This window comes from Kogia breviceps, chromosome 5 (assembly GCF_026419965.1).
Source record: "Kogia breviceps isolate mKogBre1 chromosome 5, mKogBre1 haplotype 1, whole genome shotgun sequence".
Lineage (NCBI taxonomy): Eukaryota > Metazoa > Chordata > Mammalia > Artiodactyla > Physeteridae > Kogia > Kogia breviceps.
The window spans coordinates 79,892,019-79,918,959 of NC_081314.1; the positions used below are offsets into that span (position 1 = coordinate 79,892,019).

At 45.0% G+C, this 26,941-nt stretch overlaps 2 protein-coding genes across 2 annotated transcripts in view; both read left to right on the forward strand.

Annotated features, from left to right (window-relative positions):
- Nucleotides 1-7,717, forward strand: part of SLC12A8 (solute carrier family 12 member 8) — a 138,872-nt gene extending 131,155 nt beyond the window's left edge. The window contains 2 exon segments of the mRNA XM_059064432.2: nt 4,080-4,140; nt 7,452-7,717. Of these exon segments, the coding sequence (XP_058920415.1) occupies nt 4,080-4,140; nt 7,452-7,617 (227 nt within the window). The 3' untranslated portion in view covers nt 7,618-7,717.
- A 14,203-nt stretch (nt 7,718-21,920) lies between these two features.
- Nucleotides 21,921-26,941, forward strand: part of HEG1 (heart development protein with EGF like domains 1) — a 90,202-nt gene continuing 85,181 nt past the window's right edge. Inside the window, exon 1 of the mRNA XM_067034402.1 lies at nt 21,921-22,062. Coding sequence (XP_066890503.1) covers nt 21,936-22,062 — 127 coding nt within the window. The 5' untranslated portion in view covers nt 21,921-21,935. The remainder of the gene's footprint in view (nt 22,063-26,941) is intronic.

The window sequence follows — 26,941 nt, forward strand, 5'->3', positions numbered from 1 at the left end:
GAAAATGACAGACCAATATCACTGATGAATATAGATGCAAAAATACTCAACAAAATACTAGCAAACAGAATCCAACAGCACATTAAAAGGATCATACACCATGATCAAGTGGGGTTTATTTCAGGAATGCAAGGATTCTTCAATATACACAAATCAATCAACGTGATACACCATATCAACAAAGTGAAGGAGAAAAACCATATGATCATCTCAATAGATGCAGAGAAAGCTTTTGACAAAATTCAACACCCATTTATGATAAAAACCCTGCAGAAAGTAGTCATAGAGGGAACTTTCCTCAACATAATAAAGGCCATATATGACAAACCCATAGCCAGCATCGTTCTCAATGGTGAAAAACTGAAACCATTTCCACTAAGATCAGGAACAAAACAAGGTTGCCCACTCTCACCACTCTTATTCAACATAGTGTTGGAAGTTCTAGCCACAGCAATCAGAGAAGAAAAAGAAATAAAAGGAATCTAAATCGGAAAAGAAGAAGTAAAGCTATCACTGTTTGCAGATGACATGATACTATACATAGAGAATCCTAAGGATGCTACCAGAAAACTACTAGAGCTAATCAATGAATTTGGTAAAGTAGCAGGATACAAAATTAATGCATAGAAATCTCTGGCATTCTTATATACTAATGATGAAAAATCTGAGAGTGAAATTAAGAAAACACTCACATTTACCATTGCAACAAAAAGAATAAAATATCTCGGAATACACCTACCTAAGGAGACAAAAGACCTGTATGCAGAAAATTATAAGACACTGATGAAAGAAATGAAAGATGATACAAATAGTTGGAGAGTTATACCATGTTCTTGGATTGGAAGAATCAACATTGTGAAAATGATCATACTGCCCAAAGCAATCTACAGATTCAATGCAATCCCTATCAAACTACCACTGGCATGTTTTACAGAACTAGAACAAAAAATTTCACAATTTGTATGGAAACACAAAAGACCCTGAACAGCCAAAGCAATCTTGAGAACGAAAAATGGAGCTGGAGGAATCAGGCTCCCTGATTTCAGACTATACTACAAAGCTACAGTAATTAAGACAGTATGGTACTGGCACAAAAACAGAAATATAGATCAATGGAACAGGATAGAAAGCCCAGAGATAAACCCACACACATATGGTCACCTTATCTTTGATAAAGGAGGGAAGGATATACAGTGGAGAAAAGACAGCCTCTTCAATAAGTGGTGCTGGGAAAACTGGACAGGTACATGTCAAAGTATGAAATTAGAACACTCCCTAACACCACACACAAAAATAAACTCAAAATGGGTTAAAGACCTAAATGTAAGGCCAAACACTATCAAACTCTTAGAGGAAAACATAGGCAGAACACTCTATGACATAAATCACAGCAAGATCCCTTTTGACCCATCTCCTAGAGAAATGGAAATAAAAACAAAAATAAACAAATGGGATCTAATGAAACTTAAAAGCTTTTGCACAGCAAAGGATACCATAAACAAGACCAAAAGACAACCCTCAGAATGGGAGAAAATATTTGCAAATGAAGCAACTGACAAAGGATTAATCTCCAAAATTTATAAGCAACTCATGCAGCTCAATAACAAAAAGACAAACAACCCAATCCAAAAATGGGCAGAACTAAATAGACATTTCTCCAAAGAAGATATACAGATTGCCAACAAACACATGAAAGAGTGCTCAACATCATTAATCATTAGAGAAATGCAAATCAAGACTACAATGAGATATCATCTCACACCGGTCAGATTGGCCATCATCAAAAACTCTAGAAACAATAAATGCTGGAGAGGGTGTGGAGAAAAGGGAACCCTCTTGCACTGCTGGTGGGAATGTAAATTGATACAGCCACTATGGAGAACAGTATGGAGGTTCCTTAAAAAACTACAAATAGAACTACCATACGACCCTGCAATCCCACTACTGGGCATATACCCTGAGAAAACCATAATACAAAAAGAGTCATGTACCAAAATGTTCATTGCAGCTCTATTTACGATAGCCAGGACATGGAAGCAACCTAAGTGTCCATCAACAGATGAATGGATAAAGAAGATGTGGCACATATATACAATGGAATATTACTCAGCCATAAAAAGAAATGAAACTGAGTTATTTATAATGAGGTGGATAGACCTGGAGTCTGTCATACAGAGTGAAGTAAGTAAGAAGGAGAAACACAAATACCGTATGCTAACACATATATATGGAATCTAAGAAAAAAAAATGTCATGAAGAGACTAGGGGTAGGACGGGAATAAAACACAGACCTACTAGAGCACGGACTTGAGGATATGGGGAGGGGGAAGGGTAAGCTGTGACGAAGTGAGATAGTGGCATGGACATATATACACTACCAAACGTAGGGTGGATAGCTAGTGGGAAGCGGCCACATGGCACAGGGAGATCAGCTAGGTGGTTTGTGACCACCTAGAGGGGTGGGATAGGGAGGGTGGTAGGGAGGGAGACACAAGAGGGAAGAGATATGGGAACATATGTATATGTGTAACTGATTCACTTTGTTGTAAAATTCACTATTGTAAAACAGTTATACTCCAATAAAGATGTTAAAAATAATAATAATACATTCAAGAGTCCTTTTCTTCAAAATTCTACAATGTCCCAAATTTTAAAATAAAGTAATTATGTAGTTTTAAGTCCTAAGTAAATCAGATGGACCATAACAATCCAGGCAAACTGAAAAAAAGTGCTTCCAAATTAGAATAGTCTGATATACATTTTTGAAAGAAATGCACTTCAAACACTTGAATCACATGTACATTAAAAATAATGTTTTAGAAAAAGTCATACTCAGGGTCCTTATATCAGCATATTTAATGGAGAGAATATATTTTAATTAACATAGTGATTACATCAGTGATTGCTTCTGAATTTCTTAGAAGTTAGTTTGATCTTAAGAAATTTAAATATTTCCCAGAAATTTATTTACAGGAAAGTATGAAATCAAATTTCAGGCCAATCTTCATCTAAAATTTAGATAATTTAGAATCTAAATGAGCATAAATAGGTAGGTCCAGTTAATAGAATGTTTATGATTATTTTCTAAATACATGTTATCAGCTGCATACTGTTGACATTAGTCAAGATTCTAACAGAAGCCTCTTAAAATAATGCTCACTTCCTGATCATATATTGAACATGATCTAAGTAACCAATTTTCAACAAGCCATATATATATATATATATATATATATATATATATATATATATATATATACACACATACACACACATATATATATAAAATATGTATCTGGTGGAGTGTATATATATAATTTGGAAAAGCATTTTATAAAATTACATTTCATTTGCTTTCCTAAAGTTACATATAATTCATTTTGTTAGATTTTTTAAAAACTCACACCAAAGGAGAAATGGATTTTTTTAAAAGGCGCTTTTTTTTAAACATCTTTTTTTTAAAAAGTTGATAAACCATATTCTAGACAGTGTGTCTGATGTCAGGATATTTGGTCACTATGAACAACAATCTCATTTCAAACTTCAGCACTAACATTTCTACATGCTATTCCACAGGCACTGTTTGATTCACCCAGCACCTGAAGAAAACTTCCTAAGGGCCAGATCCTGTGGCTGTTGCGCTGTGTGTGTTACCAGGTGAAAAAGATGTGCTTCCTGTCCTCAAAGAGTGTATATGGTCTAGTAGGGGACTTTATAGTATCTACTTAAACACATAATCAGTTTGAATCTAAGGCAAATATCAAAATTTTTAAAAATTAAAAATTCCTAAGACTGAAGTTAGCAAGTCCTCTGCTTCTTTATAAATGCATTCAGTTTCTTTCTTGGGATTTCGGAGTTTAGAAATCAACTTTTGGAAACTACATATAAGTATGAAGTCCTTAGCAGGTTGCTGTCAGAGTATTATAATGAATATTGTTTGGTTAGACTGAAAAAGGAAAAAAAAATTTTTTGTGCTATTGTGTTTGTGTGTCGGGATATATATTTATCCCATTAAATCTGGGATTCCAGATGCATACATAGAGCCTTCATAAATATTTATGTCTATGTCTTCCCTGCAGGTTTAGCCTCCAACTTCAGCCTTTTCAGATGGATGAGGTCTCTTCTGATTCCCTCCTACAGGTCTGTGCCAATCGGGGGCCAGGATGAGGGGCCAGGCACGTGCTGAGGGTGTTTCATTTCTAGCTGGGCTTGGGTGAATTGTGGTGTGAATACCTGACGATTGAGAACCTCAAGGAAACTCAGACTGCTCGTCAATGCCCTCTACCACCCAGCCTCCTTGCTTTAGCTTCTCAGAAGCTTCCTTTGGCGCATGTCTTCTTGTCTTCTCATCCTCAGGAATCATGAACAGAGGCTTTCTTTAGAATCTGGTTGCAGAGTGATATAAATCAAGAGAGTTACTCTCGGTGAGTTCACAGTCTAAGACACACTAGCATTAGTACTCACACACAAGACCAAGGCCCAGAGAACTCCCATTCTTCCATCTCAAGTCATAGGTAGTTGACATGACTGTATTGGTGAAAGTGCAGAGGCCAAGTACAGAAACAGAGTAGCAATCCTGCAGGATTTCTGTGGGACCTCTGTGTTCAAATATTCAGGGAAAGGGAAGAACAAATTTTCCTGAGAAACAGGAGAAGGCCTCACAGGGAAGGTAAGCTTTCGTGAGTGCCCTAATCTCTCTCCTCCTCCTCTACCCTTCCAGTGCCAATGCCTCCTTACCTTTGAAGGCCTCAAGACTCTGGGAAATTACCTCCCTCCCCTTTCAATATTAGTGAGGGGCCAAAGCTACAGGCTGGGAAAATCCAGGCAGAACCCAACTAAGTGTTTATTTGGTTTCATTTTGTTGGTTTGTTTTTGAAACTCTAGAAGTCTGGGTTGCCCTTGCCAATATTTCCACCTTCCATGCCCAGATGTTGCTGATGGATTATGGAACCCTTTCCCATTGATCCCAGATGTAAGTTCAGAATTTTTTTCCCCATTTTTTTTTATTGTGGTAAAATACACATACCATAGAATTTATCATCTTAACCATTTTAAACTATACAGTTTAATGGTAGTAAGTACATTCATACTGTTATGCAGCCGTTACCTCCAAGCACCTCCAGAACTCTTCATCTTGCAAAATGGAAATTCTATACCCATTAAACAATAACTACCCACTCCTCCCTCCCAAGAATCCTTCTTAAGACAACGCTTTTTTATAAGCGCTGCCAATCTGTTCAAGTTGGCCCAAGAAATGAAGGCTGGATGCTAGAGAAATGATGATGAAAGGAGCAGGAGCCATGGAAACCAACAGGGAGAGGGCTGGCAGGGAGAGTGGTGTGTAGGGGGGTAATTCCCTGCTGTTTGCTTGGAAGCTGGGCTAAACGTCCTATGTGGAGCTGTGGTGTGGATGTGTCACCTCGCTGCCTCTCTTCCAGGCTGAGGCACCAAGTTGGGTGACTCAGATCACAGCACTGATCTGAGATCACTGCACTGATCCATTTTCCCCAGCCTCCTAGGCCTGAGGGCAAGTAGAGTTTAAGTGGAAATAATTCTGTGTGAAAGCTGCCTGCAGATTCTGGAGTTACAGCTGGTGTGTGGTTGAGAGTATTTGGCCTTATCTGATTTTACATGAATATTTTTAGGTATTGTAGGCTTTGAAAGCCTACAAATGATCATAGGAGGTCACTACTCTTTTTTTTGGACTCTGAATTTCTGGAATTTCACCTCTGAGGTCACTGTTGTGCAATGTGGAAAGAAGAATGTATTAGGAGGAGATTATTCTTAGAAAAGGGCAATACTTTGGTTGGAAGAGAACCTAGTCCACACTATTCATAGCTCTGTGGGCTTGTGGAGTGATTGGTGGAGGCCTCAGCTAAGTCTCAGTGTCAAATTTGCTGGCCTCATCATGGTGACTGAGCGATATTTAGTGATGGTTGTTCAGGAGGGTGAAAGGACCAAGAAATGGTGATCCATTTAAAAGTAGAAATTGGTAGCTGCGTTTTCTCTTTTGTAATTTTGAGGTTTTTTTCACACCTGTTGCCCCAGATGCTCTTCAAAACCAAAGAAGAAGAATATTGTAGGGTGTTTTGGGCAAAGGAATTTGGCTGTTACTTCCTCTGTTACACCTACATTTCCCAGAATTATGTGAAATTAAGCCTGTCCTTAAGAAAGCTTTCTTTCCTGAAGTCCTAGCAACTGCCCAGATGAGAACTCTTAGGCCATTCTAGACTAGAAAATGAAGTGTATTATTTCCCTGAACTCGAAAAATACGATGGTTTTACCTTAAAAAAAAAAAAGCATTTACAAGAAAGTTCACTGGCAAAAACACATGTTGACTGGTAAGGCATTTCTGTCACTTCCTAATCTTACTTCTTGAAGATTCAACCTTTAAGGAAGTTAATTCATTTCTCAGAAAACCTCAACCCACCTAATTTAGATGTGTTCTCATCAAGCAGCTGCAAAGCCTTAGTCGTGTGATCCAAACTCCTATAACAGCGTGTTTTTCTAGTCAGTGAAGCTTTCTGCTTAAGTTCCACAGATTTATAACAAGGTTTCTACCAGTTTTTTACAACTATCAAATATATTCCTTATTTAAACAATTGAACGCTGCTACTTATAAAGCAAATGAGTCTCTTAGGGTAAAGTTTTAAGAGAAAATCTATGCCTAAGGTGTGATTTCAGGACCTAGCATAGGTGGAAGGAACTAGAAGGGGCCTGAGAAGGTGAGGAATAGAGGCACAAGGAGGTGAAGAGGTTTGCCTGAGGCCATCAGCCTGATTTGTGGCAGAGCTGTGACTGTCTCTGTCTTCTATAGATACCCTGGCTGCCAGGATGGTCTTTCCTTACTCCTCTCTGCTGTCAGCACTTTCTTCACGCATCGCTAACATTTTTCTTTACCAGTTTATTCCAACTCCAACTCTTATGTGGACCCTTCAGTGACAATGGAATCTGTACTGGGACTCGCTCTTTGCCTTAGGCCAGCTTGGTGCCAAAAGCCTTTGCACTTTACCGCGTAGCTGCTTGCTCTGTAAACCTCGGCTCTGGAAATCATTCCTCACTCAACTTTCTTTCCAGTGAACCAAAGAGAACGTTTCTCTTTCTACTCACCTCAGCTTTCCAGCCTCTCCATTCCATTATTTCATTTGACAAGAAAGCCAAGAAAAGCTACAGAGCCCCAACACAACAGCATTTGGAAGGTTATTTTTATAGTTTTATACATTTCTACTAAAAGAAGGTAAATATCACTTTTTTTGATGCTTATTTCTCATACTTTGGGTTCACGAAGTATCGTACCTACAGCTTTCAACAGTTATGTTGTTTAATACATGTTTAGTAATAAACACGATGACATTTTTGCAAATCATTTCTCCATCCCAGAGGAGACTTACCGCCACTGGTTAGCGTTTGGTCTTTCCTTCTGACCATCCTCCGTGTTTCTCTCACCAAAGGAACCTGCGATCCCCCCAAGAGCAGATAATTTTGGCGCTGTCCCTGGCTAGCGTTGGCATGGAGATGACTCAGCTCACCCAGGAGAACGCAGACTTCACCACCCGGGATCGCTATCACCACTCCTCCCTCGTGATCCGGGAACAGCTGATGATGCCTCAGTATTAGAATACTGAGTCATCAGTACGAGGCAGCCTGGGAGCCTCCCCTCGTGTAGCTGTCCAGGGTACAGTGGACCCAAATCCCAGAACCTTTGTGAAGCTGGTTCTCCTCGGTAAGAAACTCAAAGACCTGTCCTCCCCATCATTTTGGATGATGGAAATGTGCATTCTGGTCTGGAGCACCACGGCTAACCAGGGGATCCACTGCAATGGTGGTGGCCCCTGAAACACGCCTCCAGTCTGAAGAGCTCCATGTGGACGCCAAGACTTGCAGGTGTCCAGACCAGATTGCTTGTTCTGAGTGCCACAATAAATGGTTATTTTAAATTTTATTTTATTATTTATTCCTTGAATAAATAATATGCTTACATGGTTCCAAACCCCAAAGTAGAATCGTATATATAGTGAAAAGTCTCCCTCCCACCCATCCTTGTTTGTCACCTGCTCAGTTCCTACCCCCTGCCCCAGAGATAACCACTATTCTTAGTTAATGCTCCCCACATTTCATTACAAATGTACAAGCACATAGAAATGTGGATTTTTATTACTCCCTTTTCATCCACAAAAGGTAGCATATCATACATGTGTTCTGTACCTTGCCTTTCCCCTTAACAATCTATGTTGGAGACATTTCCATATCAATACACATGCCGTTTCCTCATTATTTTTCATTATATGAATGTGCTATAAATTATTTCATCAGTTCCACAATGATGGCATTTGGATTGTTTCCAGTCTTTTCCTATTACAATCAGTTCTGCAGTGAATAATCGTGTTCATATGTACAAGCATGACGAATATCTGTAGGATAAACTCCCAAAAGTGGAATTGCAAGATCGATAGGTACATGCATTTGTAAGCTATTATTGTTTAGTGAAGGTCCTTTTAATTAAAAAGTTAAATTACCATGAATTATTTAATGGTGACTCACATTCTCAAAAGTACGTGTGGTACCCCACGCTCTGGACACCTTTGCAGCTGTTTTGCAGTATGAACACATGAGGGGACAGGACAATTTTGGTTCCTCTATGAACTCAGTGTGGCATTCATCACAGGCATCCAGTCTGGGGGCCAGGGCCCTGTCTGCGCCTGCATGAGTTCAGCCCTGGCCCAGAGTTGGTGGTTTCACCACTGAACCATGGAGGGAGATACTGTTGGATCAGTTCTGACCTCTTTCTTCTGTAATAGAGCTTCTCAAAGTCAGTGTGCTAAGAAACCTGGGAGGCTTGTTAAAAGTGCACATTTCTGCAGCTCAGTCCTGGAGGTGAAGCTTGGGGGTGAGTCGTGGACGTTACATTTTTAATGAGTGCCTCAGGTGACTCAACACAGGTGACCCTTGGACACCATTTTGAAAAACGCTGACCTGTTGGATGAAACGGGCTTAAAGCAAGTTGGGGGTGGGAATGCCATGATTAGGGGCCAGTTAGGTCTCAACCTTCTCTCTCAGAAAGTGAGATCTGTTGATGGTTTATGCTTACTGTTCACAGTGAGATCTAGTTTATAATTACTGTTCATGCACCTTTGGGGTTAAATACCAGACTTCCAAACAGCATTAGAAACAATGTAAAGAAAGCAAACACTGAGTTAACTGTAGGCATATGGGAAATCATTAAAGACAATATTCATGAAGGGCTGAGGTGGTGTTCTCTGAAGGCCATTTTTAAGAAGAAACCGCATGAGTTTCCTGTAGCTGCTGTAACAAATTACACAAACTGAGTAGCTTAAATCAACAGAAATTTATTCTCTCACAGTTCTGGAGATCAGATGTCCAAAATCGGTATCACTGAGCTGAAATCAAGGTGTTAGCAGGACTCTGCTCCCTCCAGAAGCTCTAGGGGAGAATTTGATCCTTGCATGTTCCAGCTTCTGGTGGCTGCTGGCATTCCGTGACTTGTGGCCACATCACTCCCATCTTTAAGACCAACACCTTCAAATCTCACTTAGTATGACCACATTGCCTTCTCCTGTGTGCACCTGACGTGGGCCTCTGCCTCCCTCTTATAAGGATACATGTGATTGCATTTAGGGTCCACCCAGATAATCCAGGATAATCTCCTCATCTCAAGAGTCTTAACTTCATCATATCTGCAAAGGCCTTGGCAAATGAGGAAACATTCCCAGGTAACAGAGATTGGGTTGTGGATATATTTGGTTCCTGTTTCCCATAGTCAAAGGCTAGCCTTGAGGGGCATTAACACGCCCCACCCCCCGCCACCCCGCACTTGTGATTTGAACTTGTGTGAGTACCTAGCGAGTTCTGCTGCAAGCAGCTACCCTGTGGACATGAGGCACTGTTGGGTTTGTGTGCGTTAAATTGACTGGAGCCCGGCAGAACTGGTTGCTGTGGTGGTGGCTGAGATGCACCAGCCTCAGTTCCAAAATCAGGTGGGGCAGAGAGGATCTGAGGTGGCATATAAGAGGTATCGTGTACTGTCCGTGTATGCCGGAGGTCAGCAGTAAGTTCAGGTTGTCAGAGAAGTAAGACAGATGACACTGTATCATTCAGAGAGAGTTCGGTTACCTAAAGAATGCTAAAAATGCCAGCACAATCAGGATATTTGGCAGTGAGACTAGCAACATTTTCTTAAAAAGACAAAGGGAGGGATCCCTAGACTAAAGGTCTAACCAAGGAGTGCACAGTTGTAGGGGAAAACGTCGGAAGGAGTGAGGGTCACATTAGATCTTCTGGGACCTCAAATGTCTCCCTTCAGGCCACACTGTTTACGAATTTATCCGTCTAATGATCCGTCCATCCACCAGGCCATCTAACCATCTACCCACTCACCCATTGATCCATCCATTCACTCAGCCATCCACCCACCCTCTGACCAGGTGACCAGGTCGGTCTACCCGTCCATGCACCCATCCATGGCTGGGGCAATTGTACACGTGCCTCAGACCACCTCACCTGAGCCGAGTACACCTCACCAATCTCAGAGCTTTGTAACATAAAAATACGGTCGCAGGCCATTCGGACAGAAATGAACTAACTCCTCAGTCACCACCCTCAAACTTTCAAGGTGAGTACTGCCCAGTTCTAGAGCATTCTTGAACTCAGGACTAGGAACCAGAACAGGGGTCATTTTCTCAGATGTCTCTGGGAGTCATGCTAACAAGTCCTCTGACCTACACAATAGGGTGCATCCTGCACAAACGATTATAAGTCAGTGCGGAAGTTTGAGGTTCAGGATTTCATCGTCCTACCTTCCGTCCAGGTTTCTGATTGAGGAAGTATATTTAAGGATGGGAAACACTGTGCCAGTTTACGTATTGATACCTGGACAAGGGTACAAGGGTGGTAGCAGAGAATGCAGCTGAGGTCGGAAGGTTGAAGCAAAGTCTGTAATGTCTATAACTCTCTTCCTCTTGAATCTGAGAATCCACTTCTCTCAGACCCTTGGAGGAGGAGCTGGAATCAAGAGAGAGAATGGCCAGCTGGGCTCATCACCCAGTAACACATGGGCAGAGATCATAAAGTAATCACCTTTCAGCTCCAGGCTCTACCTGCCAATGAACTGTGGCCCCAGACCTGACCAATCAGACTGGCCTCCCCCCTCCCATGGAGGAGCTAATACTGACTGATAGACTGGTGGTGGGGGCAGAGGTGTCCCCTTTGTCTCTGGTATAGCAGGAGGGAGCTTGGGTGGTAGCTCCATCCTCTCCATGGAGGAGGAAAGTGAGGAGGGCTAAAGGAACCCCAGTAGCAGTGAGAGTAGTGACAGAGGCAGACACACGGTCTGTGGGTGGACAGAGGAGCTCTAAGCCATTCTGACAGTAGTCAGGGAGGGCTCCCTGGAGGAGGACATATCTGACCTCATTCAAGCACTTCATGGGCAGAGAGGAGGGGCAGGACATTCTCAATAGAGAGATCAGCGTGATCAAAGGCGTCTGGGGGCTGGAAGGTAATTGAGGGTTTCAAGAGTGTCCGGGTGGGGCAGTGCAAGGCAGGGGAAGTACTGGAAAGGCAGGCAAGGGTCAGGTGTCTGGAAGGGGCTTGCTACCTCTCTGTGTGTGCTACGGGAATGAGGAGGTAAAGCTGAAGAATGATCATAAAAATCCATCCTCAGCCTTTTCTGGGGCTTTACCAGAAGACTCTTGTAAGAATTCAGTTAACGTGATCCAGGCTCAGAAACAATCCAGCTTTGATCTGCTCTTTCACTGACACTGTGTTGCTGTTCCTGCTCTCCTTACTGGGGAGGGGAGAGAGGGCCAGTGGGGGGCGTCCCTCCTGAGGTCAGAGCACGTGGGAGGAGGGGAGGAGGACCTTTGCAGGGGCAGGGACTGGTCATTGGAGGTTCCCAGAGGCCCCCCCACACACTCCCTGTATGCTGAGTACCAGCTGTCCCTGTGCCTGGTGGGTGTGGGTTGTTGGGTGGGAGGAGCGGGGTGGAGATATGGGCAAAACAATTAGAACACAGCAGTCCTGATGTACTACTTTCCTATTGCTGCTGTAACAAATTGCCACAAATTTAGTAGCTTAAAGCAACACAGAAGTACTCTCCTACAGCTCTGGAGGTCAGAAGTCCAAAATGGGTCTCACGAGGCTAAAATCAAGGCATCAGCAGAGCTGGGTTCTTTCTGCTGGGTCTAGGGGAGAATCTCTTTCCTAGCTTTTTCCAGCATCTAGAGGCTGCCTGCATTCCTTGGTGGTTGCCCCTTCCATCTTCAAAGCCAGCAGTCCGCAGTTCCATTGTCTCCCTCCTCTGCTTCTGTCATCACATCTTCTCTAACTCTCCTGCCTCCCTCTTCTGCTTTTAAGTACCCATGTGATTAGATGGGCCCACCTGGATAATCTAGCATAATCTCCCCATCTCAAGAGCCTTAATTTAATCACATCTGCAGAGTTCCTTTGGCCATATAAGTAACTATTACATAGGATCTGGGGATTGGCGCCACCATTTACTAGCTCTGTGACCTTGGGTAGGCCTCTTAACGTCTCTGTGCCTTGATTTCCTTTTCTGTAAAATGGGAATTACAATTCCTGCCTGCCTCCAACTGAATTTGTAAGTACTTAGTAAAGTGAGACTCACATTTTTTTGGAGGAAGTCAAGGTGGAGGCGGTGTCATAAGTGTTCTCCCACCACCCCTACTAATTCCACGTCACTTAATGTGGGCAACACAGAAAGAAAAAAAATCAGTGGGAACTGCAGTGGTTCTTGGCATCTGCTAGCCTGAAGTTTCTGAGCAGGGTGGAGTTCTCCTGCTTCAGCAGGCCACGCTGTATCTTGTCAGTGGCAGACAAGGTGGGACCTCTTCTCCAGCCACCAGCAGGGACTCCGTGGCACGCGTAGTCAGGGTGCGGGGAGCTGGCGGTCGCCACTTGCTGACCACCGTTTCAGCTCTGCCTTCCCCTCCACTCCCTTGGCTAAGCAGACCCATCTGGCCACGTCCCTATACCACTGATCTCAGCCTTCTCCATTCCCTTTCCAGAGCCTTGGGGAATTTTCTTAAACGTCAGAAAACCTATCCCACTCTCCAGTTCTTTTGAACCAAGGCTTACTCTAGAGCAGATAAGCTGCTTTTTGCTATGTCTTATCCCCTCCATGTCTACATGGATGCCCTGGAGGAGAGGACCAGAAGTGGCGGTTGCATGGTCTGTGTTAGTCCATAGTGTTTGCACTTCTCTGCAGACCGGGAAATGCAGAAGTCTGTACTCGCCACACACTGCTCAGCATCTCTGCATCTGGGAGGTGTTCCTGGGCTCCTTTGAAGGGGCTCACGAAGGAAAATAGATGCCAGTTTGTTAGTTTGAGGAAGGAAGTAGAGGTGTAAGCCCCTGACTCTTGACAAGGTACTCTTCTGGGAGGAGAAGGTCACATTCAAGTAAAGGGTGAAGCAGACGGCAAGAAAGGCTCTCCAGCATCAGGGGGTCTGCAGTTGGCTGTGCTCCTGGGCGTGCAGCCCATCTCGCAGCACCAAGGCTGGTGCCCTTACCTGTTCCCTAGGCTGCTGGGCTAGGTGAGTGGACGGCAGATAGTGGTTGACAACTCACTACCATTCATTGAGGTGAGGGTGGCCACAGCCTCCTTCTGAAAGAGGCAGAGCAGTTCTCTAAATGGGAGTCTCTAAAATAATGGAGAGCCTGTTTTTCTTCTCCCTTTTTAAATTGTCTTTCTTCTTTTCCAAGTTTTACTCCAGAAAAAAAAAAAGGAAAAACCAGAAAAAAGGGGAAAATTGTGTTTCTTTGAAAACACACACACGTGTGTGTGTGCACTTTCCTGACTTTGTGTTTGTTAGAGATGCCTCTCTATAAAAAGAAGCTGGACTTACTACATGTGAAGACTGGCTTAAATTATGGGCCATGTGGTCTACATCAGATTCACTTTGGGCAGCCCTGAGGGTGAGTAGCATTTCAAAGGATTAGCAGTCATCCCCCAGCAGCCAGCAAGAGGGCTTGATGAATGCTGATCTGTGCAATGTGACATAGACCATATGTGTTAAGAGGCTGAGGTTCAAATATGAACCCCAAGCTGCAAGTCACACGAACAGACACTGACAACAGCAGTGTCAATTTTTAAGTGAACTGCCTGGCAGATGGGCAACTCTGTGTAACCCTGTGTGTCTGGATTGGTCAGGGTGGGCTTGCTGCTGCAACAAACAGCCCTCAAATCTCAGTGACTTGACACTTCATAAATTTATTTCTGGCTTCTGTTCCAGTCTGATACAAGTCAGAAGGGGGAGGGGAGCTCTGCCCTACACTGTCATTCAGGGACCACTGTCATTCTGTTTTGTAGTTGGACATCTTCTAGGCCCTCGGAATCTTGCCCTGAATTCTCAGCACCCCGTTTGCAGGTGAGAGAAGAAAGGGAGGATGCTGTGGCAGTTTCAGGGGCTAAAAGGGCTCATATCACTTCCTTCCACTTTCTATTAAGAGGCTGGCTGGGAAACGTGGGCCAGCTCTGTGCTCAGGGAGGTGAGGAACCAGGTTTGGTGGGCATCTGGCCAGTCTGTGCCACTGTGCTCAGGATGAGAACAGCTGGATTGTGTTTTTCACTGATGGCAGTTGAGTGAGTCTCCAGATCTGCCCTGAGTAGGTTTGCCCCTCCAGAGCTCTGTCTTTTGTGAGAGTTTACACATTTGATCCAATGATTCTGCCATCCCTTAAATCATGCCTGGAATTCCATTTTCAATATTCTCTTCTGAGCCTTTGAATAGTCTCATGAATGACAAGTTTTTGTCCTTTGAGGGTTCATTTGATTTCTGGAAGCATCAAAAATCATTTGGAACCAAATCTGGGAATGAGGGGACTGATGAAGCTAAATCATCTCTTTGGGTCAAAAGTGAGGTGTGACCATAAACCAAACTGACTCTTGAAGCAATTTCCAAAGATGAGATGCCAACACAGCACGTTTTAAGGACTGACAGTGTCACTGGAATAATTTTATAAGGCCTCTCAAGGTGCTGATTTGAAGGAACAACATTATTTAGATAAACTGTGTGTGTGTGTGTGTGTGTGTGAGACTCTGTAGCTTTTGTTCTGTTCATCTTTTATTAATGATCTGTGTTGGTCTTTTTCTGCTCAACCAGATTGAAAGACCTTCAGTAGTAGAAGTGTATCTTCAGTTATAAATCATCCCAATTTATGGCTTTAAGTATTTTTTATGTGCCCTGTCAACCCATCCAACTCATCACGGATTCATTCAGTCACTCACTTAGCAAGTATTTATTGAACGTCTATGTGTGCAAAGTCACGTGTTTTGTTTTGTTTTTTGATTCAGAAACTGTGAAAACAGATGACAGCAATTGCTTCCCCAGTAGCCTGCAGCTCAGTTTTTAGGAGTATTCTAGGATTAAGAAGCAGGAAATGGGCACAGACTTCTTGGCTGGCTAGGAGGAGAGGAAATGAGACTTGGAATAGACTGCACTCGGATGGTTCAACCAGAATGTTCTGAGAAGAGTAATTATTCACATTTTCTTACGGACTGAGGACAATGTATCACCTCTTCTCTGGGTGATGGTAAAAAATTCCTGGGTAAATACAGTGCCCTGGAAAATCTTCACGTCTGTTTTAGAATGAGTCATGTTACCCCAAGATGTCCAACCTGAGTTTCTCTTTTCCTCATGAGCGGTAGGAGGAAGTATAATAGGTAGGGGTGGACCCTGTTCTATGGCTGCAGTTCTAGGGACAAAGCTGGGGATCCCATTGTTTCATCACACAGCTACGTTCAGAGATGACAAAGTCTTATTTCTGAAAGCGTGGTTCTCAGCTCACTGGTATAAAAAATGACCTGGGATGCTTGCTAAAATGCAGTTTCCCGGGCCCTTCTCAGACTTACTAAGCCAGAATTTCTTGGGTGAGGCCTAGGACATACTTTGTTTACTATTAATTTTTACTGGAGTATAGTTGCTTTACAACTAGGGCATACATTTTAAAGTAACCCCTCCCCCAGGTGACTTTCTAAAGTTTGAGAAGCACAGGTGGAAAGGCTTTGAGCTGACCTGAGTCTGAGGCCTCTTGTCTCCATGAGCTCCAGGCTGTGTGATGGACAGCAGTGGTTCCAGACCAGAGCTCCATATGCTATGTGCTCGCGAGGCATGCTGGTCCATGCTGGGGCCTGATAAACCAAACTGCAGGCGGCACGTCCATGGGCCACACACTTAGCCAGAGACAGAGCACTGCAGAACCTCGTTCCACTAAGAACAGTGGAGTTGGGCTACATGACCTTGGTGTGCCTGTGTGTGCACAGGTGTGTGTGTTTGCAGCTGTGGGTCTGTTTGTAGCCCTGGCCATACAAATTTTGTTCTCTCTGCCACCAGGTGGTACAGCCCCTCTCCTTACCTCTCAGCCCAGCCCCCAACTCCTTCCTTCCTTCCTTCCAGTCCCACCTGCAGCTGGCGTCCTGCAATTCATGGTCAATCTTTATAAATAAAAAAATCTTCACTGAGCCAGGTGTTATGCTAGATACCCATATTCATTGTTTCATTTGATCCTCAGAACAACTTAGTGAGGCAGGACTGTTATTTCCTCCATTTTACAGATGAAGAAACTGAGGCTCAGGAAAGTTAAGTTATTAGCTAGTAAGTGGTAATACTGGATTTGAACTCTCATCATTCACTGTTCACGGTCCTGTGGACGCCAGCCCAGACCCCAAGTCCCCAGTGGCTCCTCTTTCACCTCTAGAGCAGGTGTTGGCAAACGCTAGGCCCGTGGGCCAAATCAAGCCCAGCGCCTGCTATTTTTTAAATTGAGGTGAAATTCATATAAAATAAAATTAACCCTTATAACCACTGCCTGTTTTTTAAAATAAAGTCTTACTGGCACACAGCCAGGGCCATTCATTCATGCATTGTCTATGGCTGCCTTAGATAGTCTATGGCAGAGTTGAGTAGCTGTGACAGAGGCCACATGGTGCACAAAGCCTAAAATATTGACTCTCTGGCCCCTTATGGAAAAAGTTTCCTGGCACCTGCTTTAGAGGGTTTGATCTGGATCTAGGCCCTTGGGAGGGAGCTTCCTCACTATCTCCATCTCTATCTCCATTAAGGAATGCCTCTCCTTCCTGAAGATAAACTCTCCTCCTGTGTTGGATGCACCTCATGGACCTAGCTCCTCGGCTACCTCTGATTCCTCTTTCTTCCTCCTGTTTCCACCCACACGCAGGTCAGTCCTGGCAAAAACACACACCTTGTGCCTGATCTTCCGGGTGCCATCCCGTTTTTCTTTCTTCCCCTGATAAATGCCTGATGTAGATGATTCATACGTGGACATTCCACTTTCTCTCCTTATATTTTCCCTCCTTACCTCTACAAGCCAACTTGTGCCCTTCAGCTAGCCTTTTGCATACATCTCCACATGGATGTCTCGGAGTTACATGAAATTTAAGTAATCTACCTGGCATCCCATCTTTGCTAAGGTCATGTTATCCTGTTATCTTGCTGTCTCAAATCAGTTACTATGAGGCCATCTTTGCCCTTCTCTTTCCTTACATCTGTTCTCTTCCCAAATTCTGTTGCCTTTTGGGCAATATCTCTTAGGTTGCTCTCTTCCTCATTCCCACTGTCAATTCCTCGGCCCAGGCCTTCATCACTTCGTGTTGGGATCTCTACGGTGACTCCTGACTGTTCTCCCTACCTCGCTTGCTCTCTTTTCTAATCTGCTCTCTCTAGCGCAATTTTCAACTACTGAGTGCTCAAGTAGTATCAGGCCCATGGCGCTTCCCTTTGTCCTTCTTTCCAGCCTCTTCTCCCCACACTCCCCATGTTATGCTGAACACAGGGAGTCTTCATAGGACTCGGCACCTGTATAACACGTTTTCTTCCACTTAGACTGTTCTCCTCTGTTTCCTTTACTTGGTAAACTCCTAAGCATCCTTCAGGGAAGAATTCTAATGTCACCTCCCTAAGAAAGCTTTCTCTAGCAAATCCTGTGTTCTTAGAGCACTTAGTTCATACGTATATAAAACAACTTCCTTTATATTATACTTATTTATGGATCTGTCTCTTCTCCTAATTTGCTGGCTAGTCAAGGGCAGGGATGATACACATCTTCCGCATCTCTGTGTACCCAGAGCCTAGCACAGTGCCTGCTGGTATACAGAGGCGCTCAGTAAATGCTTCATGAGCAACCACTTTGATCATGTCCCTCTACTGCTGAAAGCTTACAGTGAGTATTGCCACTGCACTTAGGTTAAGGCAGTGGTTCTCAACCCTGGCTGTACATAAGATCACCTGGGGAGCTTTTAAAAAATACTGATGCCCCACACCAGAGATTCTAACTAGGTAGGTGGGTTCCAGGCACCGACATTTTGTAAAAATTCCCTTGGCAATTCTAATATGCAGCCAGGGTTGAGAATCACTGGTCTAATGCCTAGTTTTCAAGGCTCTCATTCATTCCTCCATCTCCTTAGGAGTTCCTGCTCAGAACCCCTCTTGAACAAGTGGCTTCCTTCCCAGATCCCTCTCTCTCATTTGGGCCACACTTCCCTCCCCACCCAGATGAGGGCAGAGACCCTGTAGGTTTGCATGCCTGGACCCAAAGCACAGGGAGGCCAGTGTTGTGAGAGCTCGCTGCAGGGCGGGAGCTTCGAGCACAGGGTTTGTTCGGGGTGGGCGGGGAGGAAGCACTGGGTGGGAGCTGGTGGCGGTGCCTAGCCTGCATCCACACCAGCGTGTGGACGGCCCCCGCTGCCCTACACCAACAAATGACCCCACGCTGGCAGAGAGCTCAGAGCCTCAGATATGCTCTGCTGGCCAGCAGACATGCAGCCCTGTTTCCTGTTCCACACGTTTGTCTGATTCTCTCCTTATGAGGGGACAGTGCAGGGGATGGGACGGGGCACCGGTTGGTATCTGAAGACAAGTCTAGTCCTGACCTTCTGTGTGTACTCTGTGGGCACATCCCTCCTCTTGCGGGTTCTGAGTCTATCCCCAGGTCCCTACAGCTCAGTCAGTGAGGCTTTTTTGTGGTTTGTCTAGACCAGGGACCCCCATCTGCTCTGAGCCAAGGCCACTTGGAAGGCACAAAAGATGTCACAGACCACCTGTCCCCAGTCACTCATGTGAAACAAAGACTTTTGGAGACAGGGCATTTTGAGACATTTATTATCTTTTATTTGTTATTTCTTACCTTTGAGACATGTATTTATCTTTTATTGCCCACAGTGGGTCAGGGACTGGGGAGATCTTTTGTCTAAGGCCCCAGGTTCAAATTTGTTGTCTCAAATTTTAAAAACAGGTAAATCAAGAGCCTCATAATGTATCTGTTATTTTTTTCTTTAATACGAGAAATAATAATGTATTTTATTTTTCCATAACACTCTTTCCCTCATATCCATCATCTTACTTGATTGTCATAATTTCCCTGTGAGGTGGTCATGCCTCCCAATGGCAGATATTACTGTCCATCTTTTGCGGATGAGAAAACTGAGACTCACTGTGGTTAATTGATTGGCTCAAAGTTGTAGAAATAGAGAATAGAGAAGCCAGAACAAGGGCTCATGTGTCCTGCTTCCTACTCCAGAGCCCTTTTCTAAAACATCGCACTTGGCCACCTCCATCTCTTAAAACGATACTAGTTTTCTTCTCTTTTCCTGATTATAAAAGTAATAGATGCCATCAAAAGACGCATACATGAAAGTTAATAGCAGCATTATTGGTAATAGCTGCTCATGGAAACCACTCAGTTGCCCATTAACAATAGAAGGGAAAACAAATTGTGGGATGGCCCTGCCCTGGGTGCTATGAAGCAAGGAGAATGAAGGGCGTTTATAACTACATGTAATGCTGTGAGTGAATCTACCGTCTGATTCTGAGCAATAAGAGCCAAACACAAAAGAGTACATCCTACAGCACTCCACTGATAGAAAATATAAAACCGGGTGTTTTGTATTTTATCAGAAACTACTAGTCTCTGCTGAAAAAAGTCAGGATGGTGGTGACTCTGTGGGAGGATGAGTGGAGGGGACGTGGCATCTCTCCACGTGAGTACTGCCTCTACCCACGCTCTGGTAGCGATGAGCTCTGTGTGGTGCTTACCGCCTCTACACATGCACTGTCGTCTATGCACATCGTACTTAAATAAAAAGTTGTAAATAGTTCCTCATGCTCTTGTAAGAAATGCAGATGACACGGAGAAGGACACATATTCTTCAACCAGTTTTAAGAATAAAACACAGAGAATGTCAAAGTTTATTCCACAAATCTATTTTTTTTTAAATGTATTTAGTTCTGTGCAACAGTTTGTTAGAGAGAAGAAACAGAAAAGGGTTGAAGGAGGGCTTCCCTGGTGGCGCAGTGGTTGAGAGTCCGCCTGCCGATGCAGGGGACACGGGTTCGTGCCCCGGTCCGGGAAGATCCCACATGCCACGGAGCGGCTGGGCTCGTGAGCCATGGCCGCTGAGCCTGCGTGTCCGGAGCCTGTGCTCCGCAAAGGGAGAGGCCACACAGTGAGAGAGGCCCGCGTACCGCAAAAAAAAAAAAAAAAAAGTGTTGAAGGTAAAAAAAGGGGTTGAGCTGATTAGAGGAAAGGCAGGAAAAGAGAGTCTGATGGAGGCACAGAGAAAGGGATGGGCTGGGAGGCGCTCTGATGCAAAGTGAGACGTGAAGAAAAGTGGAGACTGTGATGCCCAGAAACAGCCCAGGGAGGAGACCCCTGCAAGCAGAAAGCTACATAAAGGTCAAAAGAATGGGGGGCCCAATGGGATAGAGAAGAAAATGGAGGCTCCAGCCTCCCAGGGTGAGGCAGAGAGGATGACCAGAGGGAGTAGGGGGGCATCGGCACGGAGGTGAAGCCGCGGACTTGTCCCTGATTGCTAACCTGGGCTGGGTGAGGGCAGCAAGTTATCACTGCTTTTTGAAAGACAGGGACGCTTAGCAGTTGCCTTCCCAGTGACTCCAGATCAGGGCCCAGCACTTGGAAAGTCTTGTCAAATACGTGTTGACTGATGGATTGAATGAGATGTTGCCTGCAAACCCAGGCCCCTCTACTCACAGTGGTAACATCACTCTGCATTTTCTGCTCCTTCCTTAGGGCCCTGGCCACTTTGCCCGGTGTCCTGGCATCCCAGGAATTTCCCTGCCTGCTCTGGGGAGGATTTTTCACACTAGAAGGTTTTGCAAAATCAGACCACTTTATCAGAATCCTGTTGCAATGGAGAATGTTCCTGGCTCCCTGATGTTTACAGTGTGTAACTGATTTTATCGAAGGAATGTTGTTTGGAAAGGAATGGTCTTCTCAGATGAGCAGACAAGAAACGGAAGGTCATTTGAGGACCCACCCCAAGTTGTTGAAGTTGGAACTCAGGGTTGCCATACATGATGCTTGGGAGCTCAGCCAAGCTGTGAGCAAGCCTTCCTCCCTGAAGGAGGTCCCAGCCTGTTTGCAGCAGGCTTGCCTTGCTGGGTTTACATTCTCACCTTGGCCCTCCAAAGCAAAGGCCTCTGGAACCCTGCACGAGAGGGTGGAGAAGCAGCAAGAGGTCCCTAGGCTTGGGGTCCAGCAAGCAGCTCAGCTTGGCCTGGACAAAACAAAACCATTTGTGACATACCAGAAAGGGACAGTAAGGCTTCTCCCGGGAGGTCAGAAATAGGGAGATGGGTTTATTCCTTCAGTTCTTTTGTCAAAATCCCAAGGCGCTCTGCCTCGTGGAACTCTGAACAAAACAGTGCAGGCGTAGCATGTGTTCCCTGGGGGGCCTTCTCTCTTCTGTTATAACCCTGGTGCTGTCAGGGCTGGCTCAGCAGCTTCTGTCTGCAAGGGCTCTTGATGTATCATTGGGCAGAGAAAAGGATGGCATGGGATGCAGAGACGAGACTGAGATGGGAAGAGAGGTGGGGTCAAGAGAGGGCAGAAGTCTCTGTACCTGGTAGGAGGGAATCTGTCCTGAAATGGGAGAGAGCCGATGTGCCCCGGCTCAGGCCAAGGATGCTGGACGCCAGTCAGCAGAGAGGAGCACACTGGAAAGAGCTGGAGCTGCTGGACACTGTCCACCAATCTCTGGGAGCCCTGAACAGGGTGGGTGTGCTAGCACATTGGTCTCACTCTCTACAGCTTTCTAAACTTCTTCTTTCTGATGGGTAGCATTGTGTCCCCAGAAAGATATGTTCAACCCCTAACCTCTGGTGCCTGTGAATGTGACTTTATTTGAAAAGATCTTTGTAGATGTAATCAAGTTAAAATGAGATCAGACTGAATTAAGCTGGGCTCTAAATCCAATGACTCTGTCCTTATAAGAAGGCCAGGTGAAGACACAGACACACACGGAAGGAAGAAGACCATATGGCAACGGAGGCAGAGACTGGAGTGGTATGTCTACAAGCCAAGGAACACCGAGGATTGCTGGCAGCCACCAGGACTTAGGAAAAGGCAAGGGAGAATTCTCTCTCTGAACCTTCAGAGGGAGCATGGCCCTGCTGACCCCTTGACTTTGGACTTGCGGCCTCCAGATTTGTGAGAGGATAAACTCCTGTTGTTCTAAGTCACCAAGTTTGTAGGTACTTTGTTTACAGTAGGCCTAGGAAATGAATATATTCATGTTCCTCCAAATTTCAAATCCTGAGGTCCCACCCCTTCAGTCCCCCACTCTTAACAAATAGCTTTGTGTTTGCTATCTTACAAAAAAAAAAAAAAAATTCAAGTCCTCAGGCAGAAATCCAGATCCCCTCACCCCACTCCTCTTTCCCTCCTCCCAGGGCCAGTCCCTCCACCTGTGCTAGGGAGCCCATCTTCTCCTGCCTCTCAGAAGCCCTTTCCTGTCAGTCATCTTTTCTCTTTCTTAGACCTTTGATTTTTCTCTCTCCCAAGTAGATCCTTTCTATGTTCAAATTCTCCCACTAAAAGCGAGAAGAACTCCCTTACTCCTAATTCCCCTGTAGTTCCTGTCCTAACGCACTCTTCCTCTTCAAAGCCAAGCTCCCTTGAAGTTATCTTGACCAGCTTGGTTTCTTCACTTCCCATTCTTCCCAGCTCGCTCCATTGTCCCTTCTGCTCCACTGACACCTTTCTTAGTATGGTCACCGGTGACTTCCATGGGGCTAAAACCAGTGGATTTTCGGGTCTTCACCTTGCTGGACCTTTCGGCTGCGTTACACGCTGTTAACCCCCATCTCCCTCCCTTTGCTGTAGTAACACAACTTTCTCCTGGACTTCCTCCCACATCTCCATGGCTCCTGCCCAGTCCCCCTTCTGGCAGAGTCCCCCCTCCCCAGCCATTTCATGGTGTGTCCTCAGGGCTCATTCTTAGGCTCCTTTCACTGCCTCCAGTCCTCTCTAGATGATCTCATTCCCAGTTACGCAGATCTAGACCTCAAACTTGGACCCCTCCTCTCAGCTCCAAGTCTGCAGATCGAAATGCACACTTGACATGGCCATGTGGACAGCTCAAAGACGTCCCAAGTCCAAGACAAAGTTAATGATCTTGACCTCAAAGACCTAATTCTCATTCACTGTTCCCGCTTCCTTGTGAATGGTACCACCATCCATCCAATCATGAAGGCCAGAAACTCAGGAAAACTTTGACCTCTTTTCCTCACCCTCCATATCTGTGCGCATATCTTGTGGATTTTACCTCGCACAGTCTCAAGTCCATACTCTTCTCTGAACTCATTTCTATCATCCTCATCCAAGAATTATCATTTCTTATGTGGACTCCAAGAGTTCAGGCATCAGCGCTTGTTTCTTTCTAAATCATTCCCCTTATCATAGCCAGAATGGTGTTTTCCATTCCCGCCTCACTAAGCTAAAACCTTGAAATGACTTCTCTAAATTCTTAAGATAAAGCAAAAATCTTAAAAATGGGCTGTTAGGGTCTGCCTGATCTGGTCATTCGGAAAGTCTCCGGCCTCACTTCCCTCCACACACTTCCTCGCTCTTTGTGCTCCAGCCTCCTTGGCTTTCTTTAGTCCTTTCCATTTATCCCAATCCTTCCTGCCTCAGGGTCTTTGCACATATGCTCCCCACTCTCCTTTGCCTGATTAACAGCCTACATGTTAATGGCCTACAGAGCTTTCAGATAGTAGCTCAATCTCATGTTTACAGGGAAACCCAAACCTCTCTCCCTCCTTCAGGGCACTTTCTAAAGTGACAAGTTTACATTTACATTCTTTGATAACTATCTGTCTCCTCCAAACCTTTAAGCTCTGTGAGGTCTGAGACTCACCCAACACCCAGCACAGTGCCAGGCACAGAGTAGTGACTTAGTAAATATTTGTTGAATGACTAAATAAAAGAAAGAAGGTGCTATGTTGTGTTCTGGAGATACAAAGAAGAACAAGGGCCAGGACTTCCCAGAAAACAGCTCATCGATGAGGGGTGGGAAGGGACAAGCAGATGAGAGGATGAGTAGACAGACCCAGGGTGTAAAAATGTGATGAGCACATAGCAGAGGAGCAGGCCAGAGGAGACAGTGATGGCTGGTCCCAGTGTCCCACCTCCAGATTGAAGCTCAATCGAGGAGTCTGTTGACTGGCTTCTCAGCCCTCGGGGACCCTAGTCCCATGATGTTATTGATATGCAGTCACCACTGTGTCCACCGCCACAAACCCTGCAGGGGCACTGTCCTCAGGAACGGGCACACTTTGGGCCTGTTCCAAAGGCAGCGTTATTAAAGGCTCTGGTTACAATAAGAGGATCATATGCAGCATCTGAATCCGATGGGCTCCTGGCTGCCTTCCAGACAGTGATTTCATCATATCCTCAGATCAGCCCCGGGAGGCAGCAAAGGGTAATGATTTTTCTCCCCACTGTACAGTTGGGGAGACTGAGGTCAGTAGAGATCACTTTTCTTGGCCAAGGAGTGAGAACAGCTCAGGAAGAGAACTTGGAGAGAACCCAAGGCCCTCTCTGCGGGGTCCGCCCCCCAGACCAACTGGCAGAGGAGGATGCCCCAGACCGAGCATACATTGTAGCAGGAGGCTGCAGGCTTGTTTACTTTGGTGCAGAAGGATATTTCATCACTTCTTGGAACCACAGAAGGTTAAAACAGATGGGCCCTAAGAGATCATCTGATTTGACACCCTTGTTTAATGAGGGAGGAAACTGAGGCCAGAGATATGAATCTCCTTCCCCTCCCTTTCCTTTCCCTGCCCAACTGATGCTGAGCAGTAGGGCAGAGACTGCTAGCTGTTTACCCAAATCTCTTCTCCCCTTCTAGCCTATATGGCTAGCCTATATTTCCCAGACTCCTTTGCAGTTTGGTGAGGCATGTGACCATCCATGTTCTCTCTAGTGAGATATAAGAGAAAGTGAAGCCTGGCCCATCAAAACCTCCCATCTGCACATCTCCATATTCTTTTTCACCTCTGGCTGATTGGGATATCAATTCCAAGGGCAACTTTGGAAGCTATGCATTAGAGAATGGCAGAGCTGCCACAATGCCGAAGCCCTGAAAGGCTATATGAGAGAAAGCCATCCCCTGACCTGAACATCAGTGCCTAAGGCTGTTAAGTGAACAGGGAGAATAAAATATCTACCACATAAAGTTGCTGCATTTGGGGAGCCTATCTGTTACTGCAGGGGCTTTCCTGTCTCATACAAGTAGAGACAGGAAGGCCCCTGCAAAAGCTCTGACTACATACAGCATTGGGTAATGGAAAGAGAGGCTCACTGATGATTTCACTGTCAACCACTTTGGAGTGGCCCCTCTGGAAAGGCTAGGAACCTGGCTCCTCACTTACTCAATCCAGGAATTTGGTCTGAGCTGGCTTCCTACCTGTTTAATTCTAGATCAATAGACTCCCAGGGCTGGAATGGACCTGGGAATGTCATCTGATTTATCCCCTTGGCTCCCAACAGGGCCTCTTCTAAGCCATCTGAGATGACCAAAAATCTTGTCTGGATTTTTATATCACTGGGAAGGAAACACTCCAAATTCCTTAGACATTTGTTTCATACTTCCTTGCTACTGTGTCAGAAGGTTCTTTACTGAACCCTAAAACAGCAGAGCTGGAGCATTCCTTAGCAATCATCTAGGATAATCTTTGTTTTACAGATGAGGACACTGAGGCCTAGATCACACAAATAGTGGTAAAGTCAGGACAGGAAGCAAGGGCCCTAAGATCAATTTGACTACTCTTTCCAAGGTTCTATCTGCCTCTAACTTTCTCTTGCTGTTTTCTCATGTTCTGACTGGGAGGAGATGAAAATATGCTGGGGTCCATCTTCACTGTGATCAATCTTTCCAGGTTCTCCTGTGTTTCTCCCCTCACCTCTCTCCTCACCTACCCAGCTAACCCAAAATAGGTCCTTCTCTTAGGAGGCAGAGAAGATCAGAGAGGTGAATCTATGCCTAAAGGGGAGGCACGTGTGACAGGTGCATGTTTTCTCCTTGGGCCTTGGTAGTGAAGACATCTCTGAATCCACACCAGAAGCCTGTAAGGGTCATTAAATCCTTAAATGTTACTGGTTGCCCAGGAGGGCAAACTGGGCTATGTGAAATGTTGTCTGAGGAAGGAAGGGAGCAGCAGTGACCAGAACCTCTGAACACAGTTTCTTGGCTTATTGGGGTTTGTCTGGCTGCCTCTGGGCAGCTGGGGGCAGTCCTGCCTTGTTAATATGAGAGCAGGATCCCAAGAAGTTGAACTGGGGCCCTGAGTGCAAACTGAGTTTCTTACAGGGGTGTTATTGTATGGTACTTTCTTGGAAAGACCTGGAAATTCCACGTGAGAGCAGTGGAAAGTTGGGTTTGTTTTGTGGTTCTTTCAAAACAAAACAAAACAAAACAAAATCGTTACTCCTCACTCCACAATTTAAGGTGAGCTTGTAAATAGAGAGCATCCTTTATGTTTTCTGCCAAGTGAGTCACTTGGACTGAATCACCAGAGAGTGGGCCTGGGTCCATCTGCAGCTGCCCTGGACACCACAGTCTGCTCATTAACCTGAAGGGGAGGTCATGGGG